This window comes from Mobula birostris, chromosome 9, assembly GCF_030028105.1.
Source record: "Mobula birostris isolate sMobBir1 chromosome 9, sMobBir1.hap1, whole genome shotgun sequence".
NCBI lineage: Eukaryota > Metazoa > Chordata > Chondrichthyes > Myliobatiformes > Myliobatidae > Mobula > Mobula birostris.
The window spans coordinates 141,526,519-141,545,034 of NC_092378.1; the positions used below are offsets into that span (position 1 = coordinate 141,526,519).

The 18,516-nt window shown below is 40.0% G+C and overlaps 1 protein-coding gene across 4 annotated transcripts in view; it reads right to left on the bottom strand.

Moving 5' to 3' along the window:
- Positions 1 to 18,516, bottom strand: part of axin1 (axin 1) — a 147,039-nt gene that overhangs the window by 82,017 nt on the left and 46,506 nt on the right. For all 4 annotated transcript variants that reach the window (XM_072269001.1, XM_072269000.1, XM_072269002.1 and 1 more), the window contains exon 3: positions 10,126 to 10,266. In XM_072269001.1, the coding sequence (XP_072125102.1) occupies positions 10,126 to 10,266 (141 nt within the window). The remainder of the gene's footprint in view (positions 1 to 10,125; positions 10,267 to 18,516) is intronic.

An 18,516-nucleotide genomic window follows, 5' to 3' on the forward strand; every position in this document is an offset into this window, starting at 1 on the left:
CCCTAAAACCCTCACTAATTTTTATAGATGCACCATAGGAAGCATTCTTCTAGGGTGCATCACAACCTGGTATGGAAGTTTTCCTGTCCAAGACCGGAAGAAGCTGCAGAAGATCATGAACACAGCCTAGCACATCACACAAACCAGTCTTCCGTCCTTGGACTCACTTTACACCACACACTGTTGGAGCAGTGCTGCCAGGATAATCAAGGACATGACCCACCCAGCCAACACACTTTTCGTCCCTCTTCCCTCCGGGAGAAGGCTCAGGAGCTTGAAGACTCGTACGGCCAGATTTGGGAACAGCTTCTTTCCAACTGTGATAAGACTGCTGAACAGACCCTGACCCAATCTGGACCGTACCCTCCAAATATCCGGACCTGCCTCTCGGTTTTTTTGCACTACCTTATTTTCCCTTTTTTATTTTCTATTTATGATTTATAATTTAAATTCTTAATATTTACTATCGATTTGTACTCCAGGGAGCACGAAGTACAGAATCAAATATCGCTGTGATGATCGTACACTCTAGTATCAATTGTTTGGCAACAATAAAGTATAAAGTATAGTGTAAAACATGCTGTTAATATACTTGATGTTTCTTTTTAAATACTAAGAAACTCAAAATTAACAATTCTAGTTACTACAAGTTAGGCAAAAATACATGATAGCCAAAATATAATAGAGAAGCCAAATACATAATATTTAAACAAGTGGCAATAAGATCAATAGTTGTTCTGAATGGACTAACTGCCACATAAAGCAATGTAAAGAGTCTATAAGATACAATTAAAAGTAACATTGCCACTTTTGAGTCACCTATAATATACAGTTAGGCTCACATCCTACCTATTACAAATTCATGCAGTTAAGAGATACTTCTTTGCCTGGCTGTGGGATAGAAAAGCTTACAGCTGGTTAGTTGAATCGATAATGGTTTGGCACTAATCTGACAAAGTAGACCACCAAGTGATTGACATGGAACATAGGATTTTCTCATTACGTTCTCATTTCTATTACATCTGATCACAGGATGTGGAAGCACGAATGGCTGACTCCTTTCTCCTTCTGTCATTGAACAGAGTGATGTTCAGAGAGCTAACTAGCCAGCATCCTAATACACTCCACTTCCCTCAAAGACTCTACAAAATGGGCATGCAACAAATCTAACATAGCTTTCAAATTAAAAGGATCCTCTCCACAATAAAATTAATTATGAATTGAACTAATTACCTTGCTTTTTTGAGGAAACATTTCAATACCAAGGTTCACAGATGTACACATTTTAGAGTTAAGTGCTATATCCATAATAGAAATAATTCCTAAAAAAATTAATCCATTTTAAAATACACCAAATACAAAGATGCTAGTAAATGAGTGAAACTTACAGAATTTTCTCTATTTTGCACAAATATGACCTGAAATGTGACCAGATCTTCGCGCGTCCTAAAACTAGATAGAAAACCCAATTAAATAACAAATCATTATACATGTTCATTTATTTATGAGAAAAATGATCCAATATTACATGTATTTGTTGGAAAAAGTATGTGAACTTTTGTTTTCAGTAACTGGTGTGAACCCCTTGTACAGCAATAACTTCAACCAAACATTTCCAGTAACTGTTGATCAGTCTTGCACGTGGGCTTGGAAGAATTTTTGGTCGTTTTTCCTTACAAAACTGCTTAACTGTGGGATGTTGTTGGGCTTCCTTGTATGAACTGTTTGCTTCAGAACTTTGACTTGGCCATTCCAAAAGACAAATTTTCTTCTTCTTAAACTATTCTGTTGTTGGATGTTCTTTCAGATCATTGGCTTGTTGCATCATCCAACTTCTATTAAGCTTCAGGCTGCTACCCTGACATTCTCTTGTAAAATGCCCTGACAGAATTTTGAAGTCATTTTTCCCCTCAATGACTGCAAGCTGTCCAGGCCCTGAGGCAACAAAGCAGCCCCAACCCATGATGCTCCTTCCACCATGCTTCACAGCTGGGATGAGGTTTTGGTGTTGGTGTGCAATGCCCTTTTTTCACCAAACATAGTGGTGTACATTTCTGCCAAGAAGTTCAGTTTTTGTCTCATCTATCCACAGAACCAATGTCCCATAAGCATTGTGGAGTATCCAGCTCGTCTTTTGCAAACTTGAGACATGCAGCAATGTTTTTTTTTGGAGAGCAGTGGTTCCCTCCATGGTGTCCTTCCACAAACACCATTCTCATTCAGTGTTTTTCTCATAGTGGATACATGAACAGAGATTTTAGTATGATCTAGAGATTTCTGCAGGTCTTCTGCTCTTACCCTTAGGTTCCTTTTCACCTCCTTCAGCACTGCACGATATGCTCTTGGAGTAATCTTTTCAGGATGCCCGATCCTAGGGAAAGTAGAAACAGTACGGAGTTTCCTCCATTCGTAGACAATTTCTCTTGCTGTGGACTGATGAACACTCAGGTCTTTAGAAATGCTTTTGCAGCCTTTTCCAGCTTCATGCATCTCTACAATTCTTCTTCTAAAGTCCCCTAAAAGTTGTTTTGATCAAGGCATGATCAAAGAAATCTTCCTTGAGAAGAAGGTCCTCCTCTCAAGTAGTAACCTGACTTTGTGGGTCTTTTATAGGGCAAAGCGCCTCTACAACCACACATCCAATCTCATCTCATTGATTGGAACACCTGACTCCAAATAGGTTTTGCAGAAAGCATTACCCCCAAGGTTCACTTACTGTTTTGAACCTAGACTGTGATTGTTTAAATGATGTATTCATTATTGCTGAGAAGTACAATTGTTTGTGTTATTAATTTGGGAAGATTGTGTTTATTACTATTGTGATTTTAGGAGTAATTCAGACAACTAGGTAATTGCAAAGGACTCAAACTTTTTCCTGAAACTGTAAATTCAGAGCTGGAAATGATAGCGATCCCAAGCTATCTCATTATACGGGGGGTGATTGAGAAGTTTGTGGCCTAAGGCAGGAGAGTCAATTTTAGAAAATCTAGCACATTTATTTTTCAACATAGTCCCCTCCTACATTTACACACCTAGTCCAGCGGTCGTGAAGCATACGGATCCCTTCTTTGTAGAAGGAGATGAGTTAATAACTTCAAACTTTCTGCATAATCACTCAAAGAGTTGAACTGCACATGCATATAACAAGAGCTGTATAACTTATCTCCTTCTACCTTAGGCCACGAACTTATCAATGATTCCTGCTGTGGACACTTTCTGGAGGTCCAAGATCCGGATGCTCCATGACTGCTGGACTACGTGTAAGTGTAGGAGGGGACTATGTTAAAAAATAAACGTGCTGGGTTTTCTAAAATTGACTCCTTCTACTTTAGGCCACGAACTTATCAATCACCCCTTGTATATTTCAAAATCTGAAAAAATCCAAAATAGAAAACACTTTTGGCTCCAAGCATTTCAGATAAGGGGTACTCAAATTGTACTAATTTCTTTACATTGTAACTTTGAGATTTTGATGCAAGATTTTCCCCCTCTTTCCTTTCAATGTGTGTCCTTCTTTTAAATTTAGGGCAAGGCATATCAATCTCATCTCAGACTGGAACACCTGACTCCAAATAGCTTTTGTAGAAGGTATTACTCCAGAGGTTCACATACTTTTTCCAACAAATACATGTAATATTGGATCATTTTTCTCAATAAATAAATCAACTAGTACAATATTTTTGTGTTATTTACCTAGTTTTAGGACTTGCGTGAAGACCTGATAACATTTTAGGTCATATTTATGCAAAAATAGAGAAAATTCTACAGGGCTCACAAACTTTCTAGCACCATTATCCAAATCACTACCACCTTCGAGATCAACAGGTCTTAATAAAAAGACTGGTGTTGCCAGTGATTCACATTGGGTGCAAAAATCAAAGAGAAAGCTCTTTGAAGGTAAAAAGATAAGTTGAAAGGCTGGTAAACAAACAAATGGGATTCTGACTTTACAACTATAGGCTAGATTATAAAATCATGTAATTGTTACAGAAAACTTTGGAAAAAAAACAGAACTGGAGTGTTCTGGTCAATTCTAGGCACATCTCTACATAGTTATTACAAAATCTTCAACAGGATATGTGGAGTGATATCCTAAATGAGCTGTGGAATGATGTACAGAAATTAACTTGCTGGGTCTGTTTGCCTTAGAGTAAAGATTGACAAGATAAGCTTTGATTAAGGTTGTTAAGATTCATTGAATTATACAGCACAGAAACTGATCTCTTTGGTCCACCCCATCCATGCCAGGCATCATGCCTACTATCTATGATAATCCCATTTATCTGCATTAGGCATGTATCCTTCTATGCCTTTCCTTGCTAAATATCTGTCCAAACACCTTTTAAATATTGTAATAGTATCAGCCTCCACTACCCTCTCTGCTAACTTATTCTAGATAAATATAATCTTCTGTGTACCTTAAGATGCTAGTTCCAAATTCCCCACCCAGAAAAAAAGACCATCTACACTATCTGTGTCGCATATTTTATAGACCTCAAAAGGTTACTTCTCAGCCTCCTACATTCCAGTGAGAATAAATCCAGCCTCTCTGATCTCTCCTTATAAATACAGCATTCCAGACAAAATCCTGGTGAACTCTTTTGCCCTCTATTTTGTTACCATATCTCTCCTGTACTGTGGGTACAAAAACTGTACACAAGTCTTAGCATAGTCAAACATATCGCACAACTGCGACATTATGATCCTAATCCTTTACTCAGTAACCTTAGCTTCTGAAGGCAACCATACTCTTCATTACTCTATCCATGTGTTGCCACTTTCAGAAAGCCATGGACTTGCAACCCAAAATTTTTGTACATCAACACTACCATTTACTCTACATGTCCTACCAGAATTTGACCTCCTTAGCCATATAACCTCACAATAGACTGGATCAAATTCCATCTGCCACCACTATACTCACCATTCTAGCAGGTCTAAGTCCAGTTATATCAGGAGTTCCCAACCTGGGGTCTATGGACCCCTTGGTTAATGGCAAGGGTCCATGGCAACAAATTCCTCAGCTATACCCTTAAAGAATTTTTGTCATTTACAATTCAACCAACTTTTAAGTCATCTGTATACTTACTACTCAAACCTACTATTTCTCATCCAAGTCACTTATACTATAAAGAGTCTCAGCACCAGTTCCTGTGGTGCACCCTCATTACAGAAAAACATCTATCCACCACTACTTTGTTTCCTATCACCCAGCAAATGTTGGATTCAGCTTGTCACCATCTCAGATATTTGAATATTTCCCTAAAATAAATTAAAAACTCCAAAATGGTCAGTAGTCAGAGGACATAATTAAATATTAAATAGCAAGCAGATTATTTGTGGGAGAAAGAAATTGCTCTCAGAATTGTATTAATAGAAATTCACAGTACAGCAAGAAGCTAATTTTATTTGGAAAGGAAATGATGAGCAATAGAAGAGATAATAGGGACTTACTCAATAACTCAGACAGTAGGCCATAAAGCAAGCTGCCCTGGTTCACTCTCCCTCTCGGTCCTTAGCCTTGTCGGTCACAGCACATCACGTTCAGAACCCAGTGTAATTTAAATACAAGAGTTTCTGCAACGATCAGATTTGAGGATGTGTTTCAGATCCACCATCCTGCAGATGAACTATCTAGATTTCAATTCTAGATTTTCTGCAGAATGCCCTTAAATCATTGTCTGATAATTAAAGTAGGCAATTCCTATGCATTGTATTCAAGCCTTTAAATCTCCCCTCACCATCTTTTCTTCAAAGCAACACTCAATGCTGGCTACTATTCTCATTATTAATCTGGTGGTATCCCTTCTGACACCATTCAACCTTTCCATGGCATGATAAAAACTATACTCAGCACTCCAAAATACAGAACCTAGAATACAGTTCAAGTAAAACCACCTGTTACAGAGTTACACAGTGCAGAAACAGGCGCTTTGGCCCATCTAGTACATACAGAAACCATTTAAACTGCCTACTCCCATCTACCTGCACCGAGACCGTAGCCCTCCGTATCCCTACCATCCATGTACCGATCCAAACTTCTCTTAAAATTTGAAATCAAGCTTGCATGCACCACTTATTCTGGCAGCTTATTCCATACTCTCACGACCCTCTGAGTGGAGCTTCCCCACCACCCCTGACCCCATGTCTTCCTTAAGCTTTTCACCTTTCACTCTTAACCCATGGTCTCTGGTTGTAGTCCCACCCAACCTCAGTGGAAAAACTGCTTGCATTAACCCTATCTATACCCCTCATAATTTTATATACCTCTATCAAATCTCCTCTCACTCCTCTATGTTCTGAGATTAGATTACTTTAGATTCAACTTTGTCATTGTGCCAAGTACAGATACAAAGCCAATGAAATGCAGTTAGCATCTAACCAGAAATGCAAAGAATAGTGTTATTTACAAAATAACTGTGAATAAAAAGTGCTACAGCACACAAATATAAAAGTACTGAGACAGTACAATATGGGTGCAATACTGCTTAGCACTGTGATGTGAGGTTCAGCAGGGCCACAGCCTCAGAGAAGAAGCTCTTCCAATGCCTGCTGGTGTGGGAGCGGAGGCTCCTGTAGCGCCTACCGGTTAGAGGAGAATAAAAAGTCCATGGTTAGGGTGAGACGCATCCCTGATAATGCTTTTCGCCCTGCTCAGGCAGCGCTTATGGTAGATGCTCTCAATGGTGGGCAATTGGGTGCCGATAATCCACTGGGCAGTTTTCACCACACGCTGGAGTGCTTTGCGGTCCGATATGGGACAATTGCCATACCACACTGAGATGCAGTTGGTGAGTATGTTCTCAATGGTACAGCGGTAAAAGTCCGTCAGTATCCTGGGATAGAGGTGAGCTTTCTTGATGCTCCGCAGGAAATAAAGGTGCTGTTGCGCCTTTTTGATCAGGATGGAGGAGTTCAGGGACCAGGTGAGATCCTCAGAAATGTGGACACCAAGGAATTTGAAGCTTGATACACACTCCACTACAGCTCCATTGATGTAGATGGGAATATAGTCCTAACCCATCCAATCTTTCCTCATAACTCAGGTCCTCCAGATTGAGCAATATCCTTTTAAATCTTCTTTGTACCTTATTTACACCTTTCCTATAGGTAGGTAACCAAAACTGCACACAACACTCCAAATTAGACCTCACCAATGTCTTATACACTTCAACATAACATTCCATTTCCCGCATTCAATACACTTATCTTTGAAGGCCATTGTGCCAAAAGCTTTCTTTACTTGTGACACGAGGAAATCTGCAGATGCTGGAAATTCAAGCAACACACAAAAAAATGCTGGTGGAACGCAGCAGGCCAGGCAGCATCTATAGGAAGAGGTACAGTCGACGTTTCCGGCCGGGACCCTTCGTCAGGACTTTACTTGTGACGCCATTTTCAACGAATTATGTACCTATATTCCCAGATCTCTGTTCTATCACACTCCTCAGTGCCCAACCGTTTACTGTGTAAGACGTACCCTGGTTGGTCCTACTGAAGTGCAAATCTTCACTTGTCTGAATTAAATTCCATCTGCCATTTTTCCTACTGATGCACATCCCTCTGCAAGCCATGACAGCTTTCCTCACTATCCACTACACCTCCAATCTTGGTGTGATCTTATTTTCATCCAGATCACTGATATAGATGACAAATAACAAGGACCCAGCACCGATCCTTGCGGCATGCCACTAGTCACAATCCTCCAGTCAGAGGCGCAACAATTTACTACCACTCTCTGGTTTCTTCCACAAAGCCAACGTCTAATCCAATTAACTACCTCATCTTGAATGTCAAACAACTGAATCTTTTTGACTAATCTCTATGCAGGACCTTGCCAAGTGCTTTACTAAAGTCCATGTAGGCAACATCTACTTTCCTGGTAACTTCCTCGAAAAATTCTTAAGATTGGTTAGATATGATGTAATCTACCAAGCACAAACTATCCTTAATCCATGCCTATCCAAATACTTATATATCTGGTCCCTCAGAATAACTTCCAATAACTTTCTGAGCTGATGCCAGAGTCTCCGGCTTACAATTTTCTGATTTATATTTAGGGTCTTTTTTTAGACAGCAGAACAGCATTGGCTATCCTCCAATTCTCTGGTACCTCTCCTGTCACTAAGCACAATTTAAATATCTCTGCTACCTGTTCTTGTATTCCATGCCTCTGACACTGAAGCATCTCATATACCTGAAACACTTTTAGTTGCATGTCCTGCTACCTTCAAGCAGCTATGGACATGCACCAAGATACCCTTAACTATACAGTTTGCAGAATCCTCTAAATTTTGTACTCCCTCAACTTGTTTGCCTTTCCTGAATGCATTATATTCTTGTCATCTACTGAAGTAGTGCCTGAAAAGATTTGAGAGAATATTTCAAAATCAGCTTTGAAAAGGGCATTGGAGAAATACCCCATATGCTGGGATGCGGAAGACACACTGGGGATTTACCCAGTAACTCAATAAGACAGCAAAAGTTAATGGATAAAGGATGAATGCAACACCATAGAAAGTTGCTGAGAGGTTAATTTAAAAAATCTTCTGTAGAAGTTAGTTGCAATAAAGTGGCACATCCCTTACATCTAAATTAAATGTGATCACAGCTCTTGCAGATTAAGCGTGTTGTACATCTCAAGGCAGATTTCAACCTATTTTAAACTTCTGGACTTTCTTGAATCTTTTTGGACAAGGATATTGACAAATTGCTCTGATAACATACAGCACATGATGAGCATTTCGTCTTAAACTGTGCAGTGTACATGAAAAATAAGCTACTTCCCAACATGGATGAATACCTTGTGCACATGTATACGGACAGAGGCACACAGAACAGAACAGCACAGGAATAGACCCTTCCGCTCATGGTTCCATTAACCATGATGCCAACTTACTAATCACATCAGCCTATATACGCACACATGGGACACACCACTAAATTCCCTGCTTATTTACATGTGTAAATGCCTCTTAAAATCAGTTGTGGTATATTTATTTAAAATGGATTTTACATGAAAATCTTCAGCATCTTATTTTTTTTTAATCAAACCTGCAATATCCATGTCCAACAAGCTTAACAAAACATCCTAGTATAGTATTCAAAAAACTTTCAAGATCTATAGAAAACATTCGTTTCATTTATGAACGTACTATAAAAGGTAAGTAACCCCCTCACCAAGTTCATATGCAAACTTGGCTCATTAGCCAGCTTTACTAACAGCCATGAGACTCTGCAGTGAGAAGGCCACTTTTCATAGACAATATGCGTCCACAGTCAGTATGATTTAGGGTTCAAACAAACAGGAAGACGATGATGTTCCAATTAAAGAAACCTGAGCAAATGCTGTGTAAATACTGCCCATACACAATTGTTGGTTGGCAAGAAATAACAGATTGAACACCTCATCAAGTTATAACGGAAATATATTTACAAATTTCAGCTTTATCAAACAGTTAGTAGGAAAAAAAGAAAAAAAAATTAAAGGGCCTATTACAGTTAACCCAATCCAAATGTGCACATAAAACTGAAGTTCATCTAGAAGTTGTCGTTTTACTCATGCGCCGAACCCAAGACCTGCGTGAAAGCATACACCAACGTCCGAACATTGCTCAAAATCCATCTTGAATAAACGAGCGCTCTTTCAGGAGTACCGGCCCTTTCTTCTGCACAAAGCACTTTGTGCATGGGAGACGCTCTTTGCTAAGGCATCCTTTGCTGTCTTCCCTCCTCTCCTCTCCATAGCTCCACTCAAAAGGGCCCACAAAACACGCTGTCCATCACAAATCTCACTCTGCCCAGTCTCTCTAGAACCTTGTCCGAATTCCACCAGCCTGACAGGCTGACACAACATTCCTGAGTTGAACATAATAGCTCCTTATCTCTTAGCCAAAACCAAACAGCCTACCAGCAGAACACATTGCTTTTGCAGAATGTTAAAATGAAATATCTACAGTGTAACAGTAGAAATCTTAACAAGGGCATTACCATAGGAAAATTAAGTCAAACCACGTGCACCAAAATGAGTCAAATGTTAAAAGATCTAATACTTCACAAATCAGTCTTTCAGTAATTGCACAGAAATGAAAATTCAGTCAAATTTTTCCACGTGCATATACTTACACACTACTGTCTGTAAGCGACATAGTATCCGCATCACTTGACATGCTCTGCTGCTCACTGTCATTAGCACTTGTTGCTGGTGCCAGGGCATACCCTGTATTCACATAGTAAGGGTTGACTGGTTCCCGCCATGAACCATGTCTGGATAAAAGAAAAACACATTGGACAAAATCAGGTACAGCTAGAAATAATCACCAAACTCTTGGGGAAGTAACAATCAGTAAGAAAATTGTGTTATTAAAATTTATTTTCCCAACTTTTTTCAAATTTACAACTCCAGCAGAACATATAAGTTGGGGTAACTTAATGAACTTGATCTTGCAATTATAATCGTGTCAAACACTAATTTCTGACTAATCTCTTAATTTTCAGTTATTGCAACTGGGCCACAACTTTATCAGAAATGAAATGTAGAAATCACATCTGATTTATCAAAATATATATTTCAATCACACTTCATGAACATCTGTATCTTTTTTGCTGGAAGTTGAGACCTTAAGACATGTATATCCTTTAAATTGTGCTGACATAGATTCAATGGCATTTGCTCCTGTCAATCACAAGACCAGAAATGACTGCAACAAAATCAAAGCCAGCAGACCCTATGAAATTTCAAAAAAATGTAGCAGCAAGTTGTATCTTTTGAATACACTTCTTAGAAATCTGAAAATTATCCCCATGCAAATGAGAATTTCTTTACACCACAAATATAATCAGCACATCCTTTAACTAGTCTAGGAAAAATGCAGCAGGCGATTAAATTTTTCAGCTTGGCTGTAGTCTGAAGTTTGACAAAATATTAAATGACAATACTACAGGTATTTCTGACCACAATAAAAATAATCACACTTTATATTTGCAAATTTCAGCTGACAGAACAGGCCAGATTTTACAGCATTACATCTTAAAGCAGTGGTCCCCAACCACCGGGCCGCAGACCAGTACCCGGCCGCAAAGCATGTGCTACCGGGCCGCGAGGGAACGATATGATTTGGTGATATGAAACGATATGAGTCAGTGGCACCTTTCCTCATTCTCTGTCACACACTGTTGAACTTGAACACCCACCCCCGTCGGCCGGTCCGCCAGAATACTGTCAATATTAAACCGGTCCGTGGTGCAAAAAAGGTTGGGGACCCCTGTCTTAAAGGATAAGTTGGCATATCATCGCAAGTCTTTGAGGAAATTTGCTCAAGGTGGAATGCATTTGCAAAGGTTGCTCTCAATGGTTTATATTTATATGATCTTATCTTTTATAGAATTATTAGATAGTTTTGTTACTTATTAGGTTACATTAGATACAATGAAAAACTTAATTTTAATGGTAAAAATGGTTAATGATAGTGATAATGTATATTTATCCTTAACATCGGGATCATGGTACAGGAGACAAAGAATATCCAGGTTGTGAGCTTAGATCAATAATCTAGAATTGCATTGTCTTAAACTTATAGTAAAAATAAATGTCACTAGAACATGGACAAGCACAATTTAACATAAACAATATCTTATGATTTGTTTTAACTTCATACTTCCCTTGTTTTCCAAGATTCTAAAAAATTATCATGATGGCAATTAATGTGAGTTTTCAAAATTCACTTGAATGGAAAATCCTACAAAATGTAGTGGATACGGGTAAAGCCCTCCCCACCACTGAGCACTTCTACAGTGTTGTTGCAGGAAAACAGCATCCATCATCAGTGACCCCCACCACCCCGGCCTTTCTCCCTTCTAACTGGTGCCATCAGGAATGTGGTACAGTAGCCTCAGGACTCATCACCAGGTTCAGGAACAGTTAAAACCCTTCAACCATTAGCTCCTTGAACCAGAGAGGATGACTTCACTCAACTTCACTCATCCAATCACTGAACGGTTCCCACAACTTATGGACTCACTGTCAAAGATTCATCTTGTGCCCTTGACGTTTCATTTATTATTTTCTTTCTTATTGTGTTTACAGTTTGTTGTCTTTTGCACACTAGTTGTCCACCGTTAGTGCAGCCTTTCATTGATTCTATTACAGTTACGGGATAAATTGAGTTTGCCCGCAAAAAAATAAAATGAATCTCAGCAACACACATCAAAGTTGCTGGTGAACACAGCAGGCCAGGCAGCATCTCTAGGAAGAGGTACAGTTGACGTTTCAGACCGAGACCCTTCCTCAGGACTAACTGAAGAAAGAGCTGGTAAGATATTTAAAAGTGGGAGGGGGAGGGGGAGATCCAAAATGATAGGAGAAGACAGGAGGGGGAGGGATGGAGCCAAGAGCTGGACAGGTGATTGGCAAAGGGGATATGAGAGGATCATGGGACAGGAGGCCTAAGGAGAAAGAAAAGGGGTGGGGAGGAGCCCAGAGGATGGGCAAGGGGTATAGTCAGAGGGACAGAGGGAGAAAAAGGAGAGTGAGAGAAAGAATGTGTGTATATAAATAACGGATGGGATACAAGGAGGAGGTGGGTCATTAGCGGAAGTTAGAGAAGTCAATGTTCATGCCATCAGGTTGGAGGCTACCCAGACGGAATATAAGGTGTTGTTCCTCCAACCTGAGTGTGGCTTCATCTTTACAGTAGAGGAGGCCGTGGATAGACATGTCAGAATGGGAATGAGATGTGGAATTAAAATGTGTGGCCACTGGGAGATCCTGCTTTCTCTGGCGGACAGAGCGTAGGTGTTCAGCAAAACGATCTCCCAGTCTGCGTCGGGTCTCGCCAATATATAGAAGGCCACGTCGGGAGCACCGAACGCAGTATATCACCCCAGCCGACTCACAGGTGAAGTGTCGCCTCACCTGGAAGGACTGTCTGGGGCCCTGAATGGTGGTGAGGGAGGAAGTGTGAGGGAGGAAGTGTAAGGGCATGTGTAGCACTTGTCCCACTTACAAGGATAAGTGCTAGGAGGGAGATCAGTGGGGAGGGATAGGGGAGACGAATGGACAAGGGAGTCGCGTAGGGAGCGATCCTTGCGGAAAGCGGGGGCGGGGGGGGGAGATGTGCTTAGTGGTGGGATCCCGTTGGAGGTGGCAGAAGTTACGGAGAATAATATGTTGGACCCGGAGGCTGGTGGGGTGGTAGGTGAGGACCAGGGGAACCCTATTCCTAGTGGGGTGGCGGGAGGATGGAGTGAGAGCAGATGTGCGTGAAATGGGGGAGATGCATTTGAGAGCAGAGTTGATGGTGGAGGAAGGGAAGCCCCTTTCTTTAAAAAAGGAGGACATCTCCCTCGTCCTGGAATGAAAAGCCTCATCCTGAGAGCAGATGCGGCGGAGACGGAGGAATTGCAAGAAGGGGATGGCATTCTTGCAAGAGACAGGGTGAGAAGAGGAATAGTCCAGATAGTTGTGAGAGTCAGTAGGCTTATAGTAGACATCAGTAGATAAGCTGTCTCCAGAGATAGAGACAGAAAGATCTAGAAAGGGGAGGGAGGTGTCGGAAATGGACCAGGTAAACTTGAGGGCAGGGTGAAAGTTGGAGGTAAAGTTAATGAAGTCAGCGAGCTCAGCATGCGTGCAGGAAGCAGCGCTAATGCAGTCGTCGATGTAGCGAAGGAAAAGTGGGGGACAGATACCAGAATAGGTTCGGAACATAGATTGTTCCACAAAGCCAACAAAAAGGCAGGCATAGCTCTCAGAGTTGTATATGGTGACATACCTATACTTCAATAATAAACTTACTTTGAACTTTGTACTTTTAAAACAAAGATTATAAACTTTAGAGAGCACATTAAATGGAAGTAGATATTTGATTACTTGCATGCCATTGAATTATTTTTCAAAAAAAATCTCCTGGCCACTTAGCCAATATTATTTATTACCAACATTCAGATTAAGAAAACAAATCCAAAATAGAGATCAAAAGGAATTAAGAAATGAAGACAGACAAATGTAATACAAATTTGAAGGGCTATTCATTAAATCAAGATTATGTACATACAGAACTATTCGAATTTTCTTATAATGCATTAATCAAAGATTTTAATTTACGAATTATGCAGTTCTACCCAAGGCTCATATGTCAACATATGGTGTGTAATAAAGACAATAATAAATCGTCATTTAAAGGAGTCAGGTCTTTGATTTTCTCACAACAGGTTCCAATGCTTCCTAAATTTTTCTAGCATTGAATATGCTATCATTTATACCATTTTAAATAATTTCAAATAAAATTCTGAATTGGAATAATTTACAAAGAACATTTAGCTGTTTGCATATTTGACATGAATAATTTTTTTAGATGTGCAGAGTTTTTACAGTGATGCATTAATCTGCATATCAGCAACCCTTTAAAAGACAAGGTCAAAAACATGGTTTTAAAATAGACAAATCATTGCAAATTTTAATTAGTTAGGTTTGGCAGTTCCGCAATATCAAAAGATCATTACCAAAAACAATGCAAGGCATTAAAGTATTTTATATTAATGAACCCTGTTAAATTTGATAAAGATTAAGCCTAATACGAACAGCATCAGCTGCAGACACAACAGCAATAAACTAGAGCATGACAGACACTTACACTGTTTAGTTCTGAGATCATGTAATCGGCTATGTCAGCACCTCCATATACAAATGGTTCAATTTTGTGGCAAGGCATGAGGTGTGTGGGAAAAGAACAGAAAATATAGACTGCTTTGATAAATTCAAATGAACTGAACCCTTATATTGCCAGAAATAAAGAAAAATATCTGTAGATAAAAACAACAAATTGCAACATATAATAATTATTGAGATACACTGTATTCAGCAGAAAAATAAGTTCTCAACTCTGGAGATAAGAGAGAGAGTATTTTTTTCCACCATCCAAAAACTTTCATGGTTAGTCATCATTTAAATAGATTTCATTCAATAATGATCCCAAATTTCAATGAAATATGGCATTTTACTCTACGTATCACTAAGACAAAGGAGTTAGTGGTGAGCTTCAGGAAGGTGAAAACAGCCTGCATTCCCACCTCTGAAGGAACGACGTGCAAGTCACCTGGGACTACAAATACCTGGGAACTCACCCGGACAATAAACTGGAATGAACTAAAATACAGGGGCTCTGTACAAGAAAGGACAGAGCTAACCATATTTCCAGAGGAGGTTCCGGTCATTCAGCGTCTACAGTACTATGCTGCAGATGTTCTATGACTCAGTGGTGGCCAGTATTCTATTCTACGCTGTAGTCTGCTGGGACAGCAGGGTGAGAGTAGCTGATGCCAAGAAGATCGATAAGCTCGTCAGGAAGGCCGGTTCTGGTCAGGGAGTGGAACAGGATTCCCTGGTGATTGTGTCTGAGAGGAGGATGCTGCAGAAGTTACGGAGCATTATGGACAATTCCTCTCACCCCCTCTATGACATACTGGACAAAAAGAGGAGCACCTTTAGTAACAGACTGATTCCACTGAGGTACACCACTGAATGCCACAGGAGATCCTTTCTCCCTGTGGCTATAAAACTCTCCAACTCCTCCTCAAGTATAAAAGTATATGGTTTCATTGTACATCTATATTCTGCACTATTACTTTTTAAATGCACATTTTATATTCTTTATCGTACCTCAATGTTTACATTTTTCATTTTAAGTGTATATTTCTGACTGAGCAACCTTGCAACAATAATTTTCTTTGGGATAAATAAAGCTTTATCTTGTATATTTGAAAAACCAGTAGTATTTTTTTTAAAAATACAGCTGCACAGTGTGCTTAAGATTTATATTAGTAAGTAATGGGTACTACCAGAACCTTAAAATAATGCATTTTGCATATTGTCCAAGTATATTTGCAATGAACTATTTTCATAAACCAAAACATCCTGCAGAAATTGCTCTTCATATATAGGAACAACACCCAAGTACTGAAAGCAATTCTGAACACTTTCAGTATTTTTCATCTCTACTAATAAAGGATAGTCAATTATGTCCCAAAGGGTCATGAAATTTCAGAATCTGCAAGCCAATTTCAGGAATCTGTATAATTATCTTTGCTTTTATGACGACATCAATCTACACATGCAGATACATTTGTGTTGGATGATACAGCATGCTGGAAGCAAATGCAAGATGCGACAGAACTGTCGAATGAGGTACAACTTTCATTTCTGCTATGTTCCTTAACATAATCAAACTGTTGTGCGGAAGTACTATGGAGAAAGTCAAGCACTACTCATCAGGACAGAATACCTAATTGAATACCCATGAAGCCTATTTTTAAATAAAAGACCAACAGGGCAAATTATAACAGAGCAATTGGCATCTAGATACACACAAAACAAATAAGAGCAAGTTATTATATAACAATAAAAGCTTCTATATACAAAACAGCCCAAGGATTTTACTCTCTTGGTCCAATTTCAATCCTTTGAAGCGTAGCTCTCCCACTTTCATGTACTAGGACCCAAATGCAACTCTCTTTCCTCCCTCACAGCAGTGTCCTGCACTCCACCCCCAGCACTTCTAAGCCACAATATTGCTTTAAAGAGTTCACTTTCCCCAAATTTAATCCCCGCTTCAAAAGAAATTTGCCTTGTGTACATGAACAGCAGGAGAGAACTGGCCAGTCCATTATTACAGAGGTATGAGAAAATATAGACCAAATATCTGAAGAGGTCTTAAAAAGTGCCAAACTTGGCAACTTACAAAAAGTACCCCCGATATGGTTCGAGAGTAGCAATTTCCACTCCTTCAAATACATAAGCTGTACACAATTTTAAAAAGAATTGAAGGTATAGAGAAAGGAATGAAGAAATTTGCACAATGCAAAGCTGCTTGCAGACGGCATAGGGCTGCGGGACATAACTTGAACGTCACTGCAGTACAGGCTTCAAAGCCTATCTGCAATTGATGCATAACCAAAAAGGTAGAAAAGGACCAAAAAATTTAAACAGAATATCAAAAAAAAACCCTTAGCAGATATATACAAATATTGATTATTTGGACCATTGTGACATTTCCAAATTACGTTTTTTTTAAATTAGAAAAATGTGTACTAAAATTCAGCATGAAAGTGTCCATGATACCTTGACCAGTGGTAAGTTTTGGGTCTGAGTGAAATTCCTTTAATTTTATTTTGTAGTCCCCCACTTTTCGACCGTTCGCTTTATGAAACCTCGCTGTTACGAAAGACCTAAATTAGTTACCTGTTGTCGCTAACAGAAGGTGTTTTCACTGTTACGAAAAAAAGCAGCGCGTGCCCCAAGCAGCCAAGCTCCTCCCCCGGAACTGCATTCTAGCCGGCATTGCTTAAACACGTGCCTGTGAGCAGCCATTAGCAAGATGAGTTCTAAGGTATCCGAAGAGCCTAAAAGAACTTGTAAGGGTGTTACACTTAGCATAAAACTAGACATAATTAAGCGTTTTGATCGTGGTGAACCAAGTAAGGACAAAGTGAGCTTGGCTTGTGGGAGTTGACGAAGATGATGTTGAAGAGGTTTTGGCATCCCATGACCAAGAACTGACAGGTGAAGAGCTGATGCAATTGGAAGAAGAAAGGATAACAATTGAAACAGAATGCAGTAGCGAACGGACTGAAAGTGAAGTTGTTTAGGAACTGAACATGAAGCGACTGCATGAGATTTTCGCTGCAATGATAGCAAAAAAGTACAACTTTAATTTTGAAAGGGTATGTCGGTTTAGGGCATATTTGCAGAATGGTTTGAGTGCTTACAAAGAACTGTGTAATAGAAAAATGCGTGAGGCTAAGCAGTCAAGCATACTGTCATTTTTCAAGCCTTCCACATCAGCCACAGCAGACGATGAACCTCGACTTTCGACATCGAAGCAGAAGATGACCTGCCTGCCCTGATGGAAACAGACGACGATGAGATGACACCCCAGTGTTCCACCACCCCAACCCCCGGACCGTGGACCGATACATTGCCGTGGAGAATGCAGCGGTAGCCGGGATGCACCCAGCACATCTTTAAGAAAAAAACGCTGAAATAAACAAGCTAATTAATTAGGTGCCACCCGGCACGTAAGTGTCGGCCCAGATCAGAGGCAATTGCCGATTGCATCGCCTCTGACTTGGGGCCGACATTTACGTGCCAGGCGGCACCTAATTAATTAGCTTGTTTATTTCGGCTTTTTTCTTAAAGATGTGTTGGGTGCGTCCTGGCTACCGCTGTACCACTGCATGCTTCGCGGATCAGTATCGGTCAGCGGCCCGGAGGTTGAGGGCCACTGCACCACTCCACCCTCTGACGACTCAGCCTAACACACCATCATATCATCAGTGTGCTCGGTGCTGTCTTCCTGATTCCCATAAGTGATACTACACTGTACGTACATTATTTCTACTTTATATAGGCTGTGTATTTTATGTGTTACTTGGTATGATTTGGCAGCTTCATAGCTTAAAGGTTACTGGAGAGAGTGTTTCTGCCGACAGCGCTTGCGTGAAATTTTCGCTACGGAGAAT